The 15,102-nt window shown below is 39.4% G+C and overlaps 1 protein-coding gene across 1 annotated transcript; it reads left to right on the plus strand.

Annotated features, from left to right (window-relative positions):
- Positions 1-1,106: 1,106 nt before the first annotated feature.
- Positions 1,107-3,104, plus strand: LOC308259066 (intraflagellar transport protein 70A2-like; the record flags this gene model as incomplete). Its single annotated transcript, XM_080689816.1, has 1 exon — positions 1,107-3,104. The coding sequence occupies one exon, from the start codon at positions 1,107-1,109 to the stop codon at positions 3,102-3,104; it is 1,998 nt and encodes a 665-aa protein (XP_080545942.1).
- Positions 3,105-15,102: the final 11,998 nt, after the last annotated feature.

The raw sequence follows: 15,102 nt of genomic DNA on the forward strand, positions 1-15,102 counted from the left end.
CACCACCATGCCTGGAAAAATATGTTTGAATAAGCTCAGTAATATACAAAAACATCACTGCAACCCTGACAAGTAGTCAGATTATCTCTGTCTCACACAAGTGGTTAATTTAGTAGAGTTAAGAAAAAAAAGTAACAATGAACAAGTAAGAAACACATATTAATATCGAATTTTTTCACCTTTGGGAAAGAAAAATTCACACGTCTCGCCAACATTTCTACCTGAAATGTAGTGAAAATTAGAGCAGCAGGGCAGTGGGCATGGACACCTTCAAATGCCAACTTTCAGTAATGTCTGTCCCGTATAAAGAAACACGTGGAAAATGCTATACTCTAAAACTAATCGTCTCCCAGTGTAAGACTCACAGCACGTTTTTCTTTTGTCATCCTCCGGAAACCACCAATATTATGGACTCTTTGCACTAATCTGTTCTTAGAAACTATGCTTTCAGGGCAGCTAAAAAGATCAACTCCAATTCAGGAAATAACCCACCGTCTCCATCCCATTCCTACTTAATCGCAAAAACGATCCTTCTTAGGACCACACAACAAACGCTCAATAGTACAAGGGAGCTCAAACCCCAAACTTCCCTTTATAGCGCCGGAAACCGAGGCGGCGCAGTAGAAGCACCTAGCGGACTTCATTTTCATGTGGATCCTATTGAAAATGGCATACATTCAGACTGTGCTTGGTGCCCTCTCCCACCCTCCACTTATCCTCTCCCCCTCCCAACAATGGGTGTCCAGGTTAACCACGAGCTAGCGGACTTTAACTGGGAGGAAACACTGGTGATGCTCATCCCTCAAACCAAGCGCAACCGCAGCGGGAACTACGCCTCCCAGAATGCAGTGCGACGCGCCCCGCGCGACGGCCCGGTGCATGCCGGGACATGGAGTTCTGGCCCTTGAAGGGTCCGGAGTGGGAGTACCCCTGCCCCTCCGCAGACGGAGTCACCCAAGACAAGTCAGAAATGGAGAGATTTGTATCAGTGCTTCATTTTCATTACTAATGGGATTTTTTCTGCTGCGGAGTAACCTCTGGAGAGACTTCCGCTTCCGGGAGACTTGTTGTCTTGGAAACGAGCAAACGCCTCACTCCTGGCGGTTATGGAGGGACTGAATGGAACGCACATCCCCGACGGGGAGTTCACCGCGGTCGTGTACCGCCTCATCCGCGATGCCCGCTACGCCGAGGCCGTGCAGCTGCTGGCCGCGGAGCTGCAGCGGAGCCCGAGGAGCCGCGCCGGCCTGTCGCTGCTGGCCTACTGCTACTACCGCCTGCAGGAGTTCGCGCTGGCCGCAGAGTGCTATGAGCAGCTGAGCCAGCTGCACCCGGAACTCGAGCAGTACCGCCTGTACCAGGCCCAGGCCCTCTACAAGGCCTGCCTTTATCCAGAGGCCACCCGCGTCGCCTTCCTCCTCCTGGACAATCCGGCCTACCACAACCGAGTCCTGCGCCTGCAAGCCGCTATCAAGTACAGTGAGGGCGACCTGCCGGGGGCCAGGAGCCTGGTGGAGCAGCTGCTGAGTGGGGAAGGAGGAGAGGAGAGTGCAGGCGAGCATGAGCCCGATGGCCAGGTCAACCTGGGTTGCTTGCTCTACAAAGAGGGGCACTATGAAGCTGCATGCTCCAAGTTCTTTGCTGCCCTGCAGGCTTCAGGCTACCAGCCTGATCTTTCCTACAACCTGGCATTGGCCTGTTACAGCAACAGGCACTATGCCCCGGCTCTGAAGCATATAGCCGACATTATTGAGCATGGCATCCGCCAGCACCCAGAGCTGGGTGTAGGCATGACCACAGAAGGCATTGATATTCGCAGTGTTGGCAACACTTTAGTTCTCCACCAGACTGCTCTGGTGGAAGCCTTCAACCTCAAGGCAGCCATAGAATACCAGCTGAGAAACTATGAGGCCGCCCAGGAAGCCCTCACTGACATGCCACCCAGGGCAGAGGAAGAGTTGGACCCTGTGACCCTGCACAACCAGGCACTAATGAACATGGACACCAGGCCCACAGAAGGGTTTGAAAAGCTACAGTTTTTGCTCCAACAGAACCCCTTTCCCCCAGAGACATTTGGCAACCTCTTGCTGCTCTACTGTAAGTATGAGTATTTTGACCTGGCAGCCGATGTCTTGGCAGAAAATGCCCATTTGACCTATAAGCTCCTCACACCCTATCTCTATGACTTCTTGGATGCCATGATCACTTGCCAGACAGCTCCTGAAGAGGCTTTCATTAAGCTGGATGGGCTGGCAGGGATGCTCACTGAGCAGCTTCGCAGACTCACCAAACAAGTTCAGGAAGCAAGACAGAATAGAGAGGATGAAGTTGTCAAAAAGTCAGTGAATGAATATGATGAAACTCTTGAGAAGTATATTCCTGTGTTGATGGCCCAGGCAAAAATCTACTGGAACCTAGAAAATTATCCCATGGTGGAGAAGATCTTCCGCAAGTCTGTAGAATTCTGCAATGACCATGATGTGTGGAAGTTGAATGTGGCTCATGTTCTGTTCATGCAGGAAAACAAATACAAAGAAGCCATTGGCTTCTATGAGCCTATAGTGAAGAAGCATTATGATAACATCCTGAATGTCAGCGCTATTGTTTTAGCTAACCTCTGTGTTTCCTATATTATGACAAGCCAAAATGAAGAGGCCGAGGAGTTGATGAGGAAGATTGAAAAGGAAGAAGAGCAGCTGTCCTACGATGACCCAGAGAAGAAAATCTACCATCTGTGCATTGTGAATTTGGTGATAGGAACCCTCTACTGTGCCAAAGGAAATTATGACTTTGGTATTTCTCGTGTTATCAAAAGCTTGGAACCCTACAATAAAAAGCTGGGGACTGATACCTGGTACTATGCCAAAAGGTGCTTCTTGTCCTTATTAGAAAACATGTCAAAACATACAATCATGCTTCGTGACAGTGTTATTCAAGAATGTATCCGGTTCCTAGAACAGTGTGAACTTTATGGCAAAAATATACCTGCTGTTATTGAACAACCCCTGGAAGAAGAAAGAATGCATATTGGAAAGAATACAGTCACATATGAGTCCAGACAGTTAAGAGCTTTGATTTATGAGATTATAGGATGGAATATGTAGAAATGGCTGATAATGACTTTCATATGATTTTGTTATATAAATTTTGAACTGTAACTGTTTTATCTGTATTTAACCATTGGTATACTTATATTTTTACAGGATGAAATTTGTATAGTTTCTAACAAAAATATTAGATAAAATTTTCATTTAAAAATTCTTAAAATGAAATATTGTTAGGAGTTATGAAAAGTTTGAAACTGATAAGGGATGTTTTATATATTAGATATTTTAATACCTATGTTTTATATTCTTTTTTTGATGTACCAAGAGAGGCCCTTATACATATATTATCCAGAGACCAGACACTTAGTCTTGAAGTCAGTAATATTTATATAGGACTTCTATGATTTTAATAATTTCAGGGTTTGTTCTTTTTTCACAATGTATCATAATATTAGTACATACTTTTATATAGAATTTAGGGTATTTGGGCAATATTTTATAGCATAGATACAATGCTTTTTCTAACCCAAATTCCTTGGGTTATAAGAGTTTTTTTAATGAGCAAGATTTAGTAGTAAATCTTTTTTGCTTACCTAATTATGGTGCTGTGGTGCAGAGACAATAAAAATTATTTAAAAAATCAAATTTTCATGATTTTATTTTACTAGCAATTTGAATATATGAGCAATATATGTTACTGTTTTTCATAATGTTTTATTTATCTCTTACAGTGGTATAAGGTATAAGGTTAAAGATATCCTGAGAACTCAGTTCTTAATTCCTACCTTTGTGTTTGCAATTTAGGATATGTTGTGATTTTTTCTATGTTGTTGTGCCATAGATAAGGATAAATCTCTCACTATTTTTGTGAACTCCCTACAAACTCCTTCCTATACCTATCACTGATGAAAAGACCAATTCTATTACAAATTGTGCTGCTATGAACATAGGTATGCATATGTTGCTGTATTTCTCTGAATTCAACCCCTTTGGAAAGATACCCAGGAGTGGTATAGCTGTTCATAGCAGCACAATTTGTAATAGGCAAAATATGGAACCAGCCCAGATCTCCATCAATAGATGAATGGATAGCAAAACTTTGGGAAATACACACAATGGAATTCTATTCAGCCATAAAGAAGAACAAAATTATATCATTTGCAAGAAGATGGAAAGCCCTGGAGAACATGTTAAGTGAGATCAGCCAAGCACAGAAGGAGAAGGTACATATGTTTCCTCTAATATGCCCAAACTAGGAAACACAGAGGATACCAATGGGACTCCAGATAATGGAGGGGAAATACCAGCAAAGTTTGAATGGAAAGATAGGAGAGGAGGAAGGCTTATCTTGATTAATGAGGGTCTACATCTGAATATGTGTAAAATTATGAATATGACATGGTTAACCTGGACAACCATTGGTGGGAGGGGGGAAGGGAAAACGGGGGCTGGGGGGAGAGGGCACCAAATATAGTTTAAATGTATACTATTTATGTTCAATAAAAAAATTGTTAAAAGAAAAAAAAAGAAAGAAAAAAAGACCAATTCTAAAACTTTCTCCCATAGATTCATGTTAGTTTGAGTCCACAACTGCCAATAGTTTTTGGGTTTCAACTGGGAACTCCACTCATTCTGTTCATGCTTTTATGAACCCTACAAGATCTTTAATTTTTGTTTCTCCATCACTCACCCATTTCTTTTCATAAATGTAATCTCAACATTACCTGGCTGACACAAAAATGAAAAAATATTGTTATATCATATGAAATTGCTGATTTTGACAGTTCTCTTTAACCTACACAATTAGCAATTTCTTATGATTCAACCTGTTTTCCATTGTAAGATAAAAGGCCTCTGGTGCAATGAGATAAATATTTTTCTCTTTAGAGAGAAACTATCCACAAAGGTACCAGATGTAGGTTCAACATAATTCCTCAGTAGCATGAAATCCTTGGTGTTCAAGTTCTATTGGGTTGAAAAAACTTGACTTGTGAAGTACGTGGCTTTGAATTTATGACATTCCTAATATCTGAGTCATTATCATTTACCAATGATGTTTAAATTTCACATTTGGAGGACAGACAATGCTTAATAACCTTTTAGTGCACATTCTGTGTCCGAGAATGTTTATTGTTTAACAACTTCTGTATTAAAAGTGTTGCTGCTGTAGTTCTGTGCCCCTCTCAATCTTTGTAAGCCCTTAAGATTTTATTTGGAAAGTAAATGAGCTGAAATCTTATTTTCAACAGACACATTAAAATTTTTTTTTTTGATGTTCTATTTCCTTTAAACCAGACTACTTTTACCTAAAAGAAAAAAAAAAAAAAGTCTAAGTAGTGTTAACCTCTCAAAGCAAATGTTTTCCAGATTCCCTTTTGCAAAAAGCCCAGCATTTATTTAGTCACAGTTTATTTACCCAGGTGCTGTGTGAAGTTTGTGGTTTGCATGTATGTGTAACTTAACTTTTCAGAACATAAAAAGCTTTTCAAAACAGTTTTTAACCCCTTACTCCTGGGTAGTTTGGATTTCCTGGTCAGTAATGCATCAGGAAATCCTGATTGCTCTTACCACTGGATAAAGATCAAACATGGCACTTGTTCCCTTTCTTACCCTCGCTCTCCAGAAAAGTACCCACCTGTATTTAGACAGCTATTAGTGACAGAAGAGTCTCTTGAGCCTTATTTACAAAGTCCACGATCTGAGGCTTGGAGGAGCTTAGGGAGATTGAGAGCACTTACTATTTTTTATTTTTGAGATATATATCTTTTATTATTTTGGTGTGGTACTGGGGATTGAACTCAGGACCTCATGCATGTTTGACAAGCACTCCACCACTGAGCTACATCCCAAGCCCTACTATATACATGTTTTAAATCATATTCAAAGTACTCTGCTCTGCTTTTTTTTATTGTAAAATGTAAATGACTTTACAATGTCCCTATATTTTATTTGATCAAAAGTTTCCATCCCCAAAGCTCAGATGAAAAGCTTTGTTCTATGTTCCTAGATGTGATGTGCCAGTACTTTTCTTAACAAAAACAGATATTTCTCCATTTATCTAAAGCTTTCCCTCTTAGATTTCTTCCCAATATCTGCAGTCTCTTTTAATGAGATACAATGTAAAAACCAGTATTTAATGTTAGTCTACCCCATGATCTCTACACATGCACATACTGAGTTTGACCATGCAATTGTAATACCACTTATTTATTTTTATACTGGGGATGGAACCCAGGGCATTCTACCACGGAGCTACACCCCCAGCCCTATTTTTTTTTTTTTTTTTTTTTTTTGAGACGGTCTCACTGAATTGTGAATGGCCTCGCTAAATAGCTAAGGCTGTCCGCAAACCATGATCCTTTGGTCTCCACCTCCCAAATGCTGGGATTACAAGCGTGGGCCACCATGCCCGGCTCTTGTTTTGTTTTAGCACGGAGGGTTGAACCTAGCAGCACTCAACCACTGAGCTACAACCCTAGCCCTTTTTGAGACAGGGTCTAAGTTGCTGAGTCTGGATTTGAACTTGGGCTCCTCCCGTTTCAGCTCCCCCAACCCCCATAGCTGAGATTACATGAATGAACAAGAATTTGGTCTTTCTGTGCAAAGCCACGAAGCAATTTCCTTTGATGAGTGATAAGATACATCTGTCAACTGACTTGTGTTCTTCATGATAGTTCCTCTTTGGACATGAGCTCAGCAGTGGCATGGATGTTTACACTAACACCACCTGTGAAGGTCGGCCGTACAGTGGCTAACTGACCCATTCATGAGAATGAAACCCCTGGAACAGGGAGAACTGCATGGAGATGGAGGCAAATTATCTGTAAAAGGACAGCTGTAACCACAGGAGATGACGCTCCCTCCCTGAGGGAAGGGGCATTGGTATAGGTTCATAACAGGCTTACAGGAGCAGCCCAGACAAAACCCATACAGAATTGTCATGAGAGGCTTGACCCAACAGTGGAACAGGTTGTTCATAGAAGGCTATGTTAGATGCTCAAGTACATAAACTTATTAGGAGACGTGAGGTAAGAAAGGGAAGCTTTAAGCCAGGCGTGGTGGTGCATGCTTGTAATACCAGTTCTTGGGAGGCTGAGATGGGAGGTACACACAGGTTCGAAGCCAGCCTTAGCTACTTAGTAAGGCTCTCAGCAACTTAGTGAGACCCTGTTTATAAATAAAAATATAAAATAGATCTGGAAGTATAGCCTGGAGGTAAAGGCCCCTGGGTTCCATCCCAGTACCACAAAAAAAAAAAAAAAGAAGAAAGGAAGAAAGAAAGAAGAAAAGAAGAGAAAGAAAGAGAGAGAGAGAGAAAGAAAGGGAAGCTTTAAGAGAGTAACTGACCTCACAGCCTCACAGTCCTCTCCTGGGCTCATATACTGTGTCCTAAGAGCTCAGCAGTGCTGGAAGTCTGAATCCAGATAAGTAGTATGGCTATCAAAACAACTTAAAAGGATAACACCACCAAAGACAAAGTTTTCATTTCAAATAAACATTTTCAGTTTTTGTTTTAGGTTCCTTTTGTTTTTCAATGAAAGGGAGATGTGAAAACCCTTAGAGCTTGTTCTTTCTTGAGAAAACTTTTCTTGTTCCTCTGAGTAGCTTCCTGGCATTGGTGTAACTTGTGGCTCACTATCCACCATCCACTGCCGGTTATTCCTTATTGTCCTGCTTCTGAGACTAAAACGACACTGGGATTTTCTCTAGTTCTAACTCGTTAGGCTATGTCCTTAGTGTTAAGCCAAACAGCACAGTTCATGATGAGTCTGTAAATCTGGGTTCTTAGTTCTCCAACTGCATAATTGCTAACTATAACCACCAGACTTTTTTTTTTTTTTTCCCAGGTCTGGGGATGGAACCCAAGAGTATTCACCTCCATGCTACACCCCTGCCCTATTTTTTATTCTTTATTTTGAAACAGGGTCTCACTGAGTTGCAGAGGGCCTCACTAAGTAGCTGAGGCTGTCCACAAACCACGATCCTCTGGTCTCAGCCTCCCGAATGCTGGGATTACAAGCGTGCGCCACCATGCCCAGCTTTAAGCACCAGACTTTAAACTTGTATTTTCACCCTAGCTATAAGATATATGCCACCTTTTCAGCACCCTAAAGTATAACAAATATCAACCTTAAGTATTAAATGCATGGGTTTAAGAAATTGTGACTTTTCAAATAATACAAATCATCTCTAGATTACAGATCATCTCTAGATTATAATGAACATTTCTTTAAACAGTTATTTCAATTCCCAGCCTATCTGTAAAGTGTATAACTTATCGAAACAGTTTGTGTTGCATTAAGAACAATAATGTATCCATGACCTGGCGCAGTGAGGCACCAGCAGAGGTGGTTCACTCACACCTAGCTGAAAATCAGCAACCCCACTTTCTAGCTACTAACAGTAGGTGTTTCCTAACCTAACCAAACCTGTTTTTATTTTCACCAGCAAAAAGGGGACAATACTACTTACTTTACAGAGTTGTTGTGATAACAAAATTGCCTCTTTGTTGTGATAACAAAACAGCATAGTAAGTAAATTAAAATTCAAATTAATAATCAGTTTTAGGGCAGTGTTCAGCAGGAGCAAATAGAATTCAACTGGAATCACTGAATTAGAAATGACTTCATAAATTTCATTTTACAAAAGAACAGGGAAGAATCCAGAATAATCCAGAGCCAGGTGCCTGTCCACGTTCTTGCATACCGTTGCCACACCCTAGAAAACTCAAAGCCAGGCATGGTGGCACATGTTGTAATCCCAGTACTTGGGAGGCTGAGACAGGAGGATCTAGGTTAGTGGGCCAGCCTCAGCTACTTAGTGAGACACTGTTTCAAAACAATTAAAATATTGGGCCAGGGTAATAAATCTCAGAGGTAGAATACCCCTGGGTTCAATCCCCAGCGCGCGCACACACACACACACACACACACACACACACACACACACTTGAATAAATCAAGGATTTTTCTGCTCACAACTAGGCGAAAGGATGCCAAGTCTGACAAGATTAAAAAAAATAAAAACACGGATAATGTGAAGTTTAAAGTCCACTGCAGCAGGTACCTTTATACCTTGGTCGTCACAGATAAGGAGAAGGCAGAGAAACTGAAGCAGTCCCTACCCCCAAGTTTGGTGGTGAAGGAGTTGAAATAAACAGGCTGTTTTGAACTGTATCAAAATCTTTAAAAGTCTTTAAAAAAAGCCGGGTGTGGTGGCGCACGCTTGTAATCCCAGCATTCGGGAGGCTGAGACCTGGAGGATCGAGGTTCGAGGACAGCCTCAGCTACTTAGTGAGGCCCTCTGCAACTCAGTGAGACCCGGTTTCAAGATAAAGAATAAAAAGTAGGGTAGGGGGTGTAGCTCGGAGGTCAAATGCCCCTGGGTTCCATCCCCAAACCCACAAAAAAAAAAAAAAAAAGAAAAGAAAGTCTTAAAAATATAGGGAAAGTCGCATTGGCAGATATCTTCACAAGGAGGGGCTTGCAGGATCCACAGTCTTGATCTTTTGGCCAGGAAAGACTGTCCAGGTTCCACTTGAGATACTGTTGCCCACCTCATATTTTTACATTTTGTCCACAAATAGCAGCTTTACTCAATGATACATTAAGCAGTTGTTTACTTAACATTGCCAGCAGCCAGACTCAAATCCCCATAAAGCTTGCTGCCCCAATTTCCTGTGACTGTAATATCAGTATCTAGGAGATTGCAGCAGGATCACAGTTTAGAGGCCAGCCTCAGCAGTTTAACACGACCCTTCAGCAACTTAGCACAACCCTATTTCAAAATAAGAACAAAAAGGTCTGGGGGAGCATCATGGAGGTAGAACACCCCTGGGTTCACCCCCCCCAAACACACACACACACACACACACACACACACACACACACACACACAGAAAAACATGAAAAGTTGCCTTGCAACAAAGCAAGGGGACAATTCTTTAGGACTATAAAACATGGAAGTTATATTAATGGGCTGATGTAAAAAGATTTTTATCTAAGAAGAAAAAAACTTCAGAAGTTGGAAATGGCCTTCTGGAGAAGCAGTAAATTTCCACTTGGTTGCATCAAATGTTCAGGAAGAAGTGCTATTTGTGGGTGTCCTGGACAATGGCGAAGGTTGCATAGCAATTATGTAGAGAGTAGACAAAAGACAGAATGATTTCTAAGGCTCATTCTGTTTGAACATATATAGGCCAGGTAGAAAATTGCTTTCTTTAACTAAATAATAGAAGAGCTAAAGTCTTGGGTGGCTAGTGATTATTGAAATGTATCATGTGAGACAGAGTTCAACAGGTCTCATCTTCAGTCATTTCAAGAGTCCAGATAGCAACACCCGCCAACCCCCTCCAGTATGGGAGCCACAAGCAGGACAAAAGTCAGTATTTGTGGGCACATCGTTCACTATTAGAGAGGCTACTCCTGGGTAAAGAGTGAACCACATCTGTTTTTTCTTAGTACTGCATGATGCTGTTGACAAAGCTTAAATGAAATGAATATAAAAAACATTTCTGTAACAATGAGCAGTTTTGGTATTATTTTATTTGTTCTCAGCACATCTCAAAAAACACAGATGGGCATTTGCTTATAGAACATACACTCTAGGAAAACCATTAAAAGGAGAATCCAAACATACAGTGAAAGCACTGTCTATAGACTACACGTTGAGCCCTTGTGGAAAACAGGGTGGCTCAGTTTAAATTCACAAAGCTCTGCTGGAATCTCTCAGGAATTTCCCTTCCCACTACATATCCACTTTTAGACTTAGTGTAAAGAGAACTGTTTGTATGCATTAGTTACAGCAGTATAATGGCTTACATACAAGTGCTTACCCCCCACATATCATTCCCAAAAAATTACTACAGTACCGGCAGGGATATGTACTGCCTTGGAGGAAGACTCAGGATAAGATTTTATTCAAGTCAAGTTGTATCAGAGCCAAAGTATTTCACAGGCTTAGCAAAAAAGGACAACAATTAGTAAGACCTACACATATTGCGTATAAGACTTGTCACTGTCCAGGAACAGAAATATTCATTACTCCGAAGGCACCATCACACAAAAGGACTGACACACAATATAAGGAAAAGAAGTCTCCTCCCAGGCTCTGAGGCTCAGGACGCGGTGTGAGCAAATATTGAAAAGCACATCGTAAGTGTCTCAGGCGCAGCAGGTGTGCCACATTCCCAAGCCACATCTTCGGGCTACGAGGTTGGGACAGCAGAAATGAAAATGTAGGGATGAAAGGTAGGTATAAATCCTACTGACTGAGTGATGTACGGGAGTACTGGGCCACCATATAACTAAATATGCCAGATGATACTGACCAACATTGTGGAAAGAACGATCAGTGTTTCTTCACACAACTGCTTAATTCCTGATGTGTTCCTGAAGAGGAATAGCCTTGAACTGCTAAACCACCTCTGTCTTCAAAGACTCATTCTCTCCCACTCATTTTAAATGGCGATTACATAGCGGCAGTGGGGGTGGGGGATCCCAACAAGGCACTATGAGCTTTGGGGGGGATATTGTTTAAGTAGCGCAATAATAATTCATAGAAACAATACCAGGATAAGCATTGCATGTCTTTTTTTTTGATACTCAAATATAATTAGGAGTTGAAAGACGTTTCATAAGGTACTTGTGATGTTCATGAAAAACACTGCTAACAGGATGCTTAGAAACATGTATGTGTTACTTAAAAATATACACTAAGACAGATCATTCTCCCTCTCTCCACCCCTGTCTCTCAGAATGAGAATTCCCAGTATTTGAAAAATGTTCTTAGCAATACTTAATGTATTATTTTTCCCTTGTGAAAAACATATATAAAATAATTTCCTTTGGGAAGAAAAAAAGAAATGTTTTTATGTTCACAGTCACCGAAGTCACTGAATTCTGTGATGGCTCTTTGGCTTAAATGTGGTTTCTATCCATGGTCCTTACTCTCCTTTGTCAAGAAATTCATTGCTGTGACTAGGATAGCAAGAGAATGCTCATTCTCTGAGGATCGTCCAAGGTTAAAAAGGGAATGCTTCAGAGTCACAGAAGACTAACTGCCTCCTAAGAATTTAACATTGATTTTTAAAATACAGATCAATACAACCTAGTTAATGATATATTCAACTATAAATCCAAAAGGATTTAATCATAGGTTGTACTTGATTATACATCAGTAAAATGATAAAAATTAATTTCCTATTTTCTAATCAGAAATACCATGATAAAATTGAAAGGAAAAACCCATATACAAGCAGAAGAAAAAACACCTTCATACTTCCCTTTGAAGAAAAACTTTCTTAGACACAAGTCCATTTTATTAATAATATGTTTCTATAATCTCCTGACATTATACAAGCAGTTTTTATAGTTACGCTTTACACTGAAGACAAACACTATTTGGCTTTAGGAAAGAGAAAGCTGAGTAACTTAACATCCTTCATTATCAGACACTATATTCCGACAGTTCAAGTAAATCTTTCACACTTTCTGGATTTCAGCATCAATGTATAAGTTTATTTCCTTTTCAGGAATGTTAAATTAATGAGAATTAAATGAGTGTATTGATATATGGCTCATCTGAAAACATAAAGTCCTGGGCCGAGTCAAGCTCCCATAAGTAATAAAGCCAAAAGTGGAGCACTAAATCTGCCAGTCCTAAACTGGCACTGGCACTTTCTTTTTTTTCTATCATAAGCTATGCCCTAACTAAAATCAAAGTTGCTAAAGATTAAGTGGTAAACAAAATGACTAAAGTTCTCCTTAACTTTCTCAGTAATTCTTAATATGTAGATAGCTTTCCACAGCATTCCATTTGGCTGCCTCAAGGACCCCCACATGCAATTTGTGAATCAATCCATAGTAAACAACTGTGTCCTAACATTGACACAGAATAGAAGCTCAATCAAACCCTGCCCACGTGAAGACCTTCAGGGAACAATTTTGGCTTATGACTTCTGAGCTACTTTGATTGGCTACAGTTAAGAAGTTGTAGCTATGAAAGAATATAACCAGGGGAAATCTCTTGGGCCAACATGCAGAAAGGCATTTTGAAAAATGCAAGCTAGAACTTAGTTACTAATGCAATATTTTGGGGGGAGAACCATCTGTATAATATACACCATGTGTATAATACACACAATGACGGCAGCTCATCCTTTATTGCGCTTTTGTTCCAAAATAAACACAGCTATACAAACTAGATGGCTTCCAGCTTAATGAATACATTTATAGTAGTAGTCCTCTAATACGCAAGCACTTTTAGGAAGAAACTAATTCCTCAAAGAGGAAAGAATTTAATTCTCTTTTTCATGGTATAATACTGAGCACAAGAAACATGTGCCTTTCACAATTCTTATTAAACTGAAAAAGCTTCAAGTTACTTAGCTTAAAACTAAATTCATTTATGCCCTATATATTGCAATTGCACCAAACATTAAGGCAACGGTTTCTCTAAGGATCAATAAAGCCTGTTCATATTGAGCCTTTAGTATTCAGTGTCATCTCTCATTAGCAGCCAAGTTCCCATTCCCACTGAAATCCCAACCAAATGTGACATCCACATGACTAACTTAAGAGGAGTCCACATTACCCAATGTAGAAAATCAAATAGGCAATTTTGAAATAAACTTACCTAAAATGAATCAACAAGCTTTATATAAACAGTGTCTTTCTGGCTTAAGCTTCACGAACCATTTCCAGATACATCAAAAATAAGAGGCATGGTTTAAATGCTTCTGTGCATATTCATGAACTCAGTCCTCCAAGACTCTAAGTCTAGACTGAGGTACCTCCCAGAAGTGGATGTGTGAAAGTTGGGGAAGGCTTTCTAATTTGCTAAATCAGAGTAAAACAGTACTGATGAAGGTTCCTGTATTTCAACATGATCCCTCAAAATGTAGTCACTATTATACAATAATAGTCACTATTATAAAATCAAGGTTGGAGGGTCCTGCTGCATACATGAAAAATAAAACAAAAGACATAAATCACTAATTTCTATTAGGTTCATGTAGAAGGGTGAATACAACAATTTCAGATGTTACATTTATAGATTCCTAATATCAAATATGGATTTCCATGGTGGTTGAAATCTGAACTCCCTGGGAAAGAATGCTATAGCAATCACATGCAAAGGAATAGATCTGCTTAAGAATCTGTTTTATTATTTTTTTAATTGCTCAGAAACATGTATACATTTCCAATGAGATAATAGAACCTTACTAAAATTTACATTTTGATCACCAATTAGAGAAATCACCTTCTTGAATAGATGCATTTTATAATGCTGATAAAATTTTAATTCTAGAGGCAATTTCCTCACCAATGTCCAACTATTTCAAATCATCATGGGCCTTAAGCAAAGACCTGCTAGAAATTTTATAATTAAAAATAAATCAACAGTGAAGAAAGGCAGCTTCTAAAAAACACATAATCTTAGTTTTTGTTGTTAGACTGTAACTTTGATTTGCTTATGGATTTAAGTTGGTTAATTTGAGGCCAATTTCAATAGTTAAAAATTAGTTATCATTTTGAAGTTTTAAAAATATCATTTTGTCAATTTTAAATTTTCACTTTTCTGGTTAAGGCTACTTCAGATATAAAAGGTATCAAACTGCCCAAAAATAGTTTAGAGCTGTTGCTACATAGACAGTGTGTCCTTTTAAAGGATCATCTGCATTTTGACTTATATTATCTGATTAAATATTAATTTTAAAAAATTATCAAAAGTTAGATATTGCAGTAAGAAAAGAATCCATCTCAAAATGTGAATTGTGAACCTTGACGGACAGTGATTTGAAGCAATCGTTTCTCTTATTTTAATAGCCAGCTTTGAATGTAAAAATGTTGGCTAAATGTGATTAATACTCTTTTATTATTATTTAAGAAACAGGCTATCTCAAACTTTTCATTAAGGTATATGCATTAATATGTATTTTAAAAATTTTGGTTAAACCAGTAATTCAAAAAAGCATTAAACCATTATTAAGAACTGAATTGAAACTTTACTTTTACATGAAAATTTACCATGCTATTTGGATTCATTAAAAAAT

Source organism: Muscardinus avellanarius (assembly GCF_963383645.1).
Source record: "Muscardinus avellanarius genome assembly, chromosome: 2".
NCBI lineage: Eukaryota > Metazoa > Chordata > Mammalia > Rodentia > Gliridae > Muscardinus > Muscardinus avellanarius.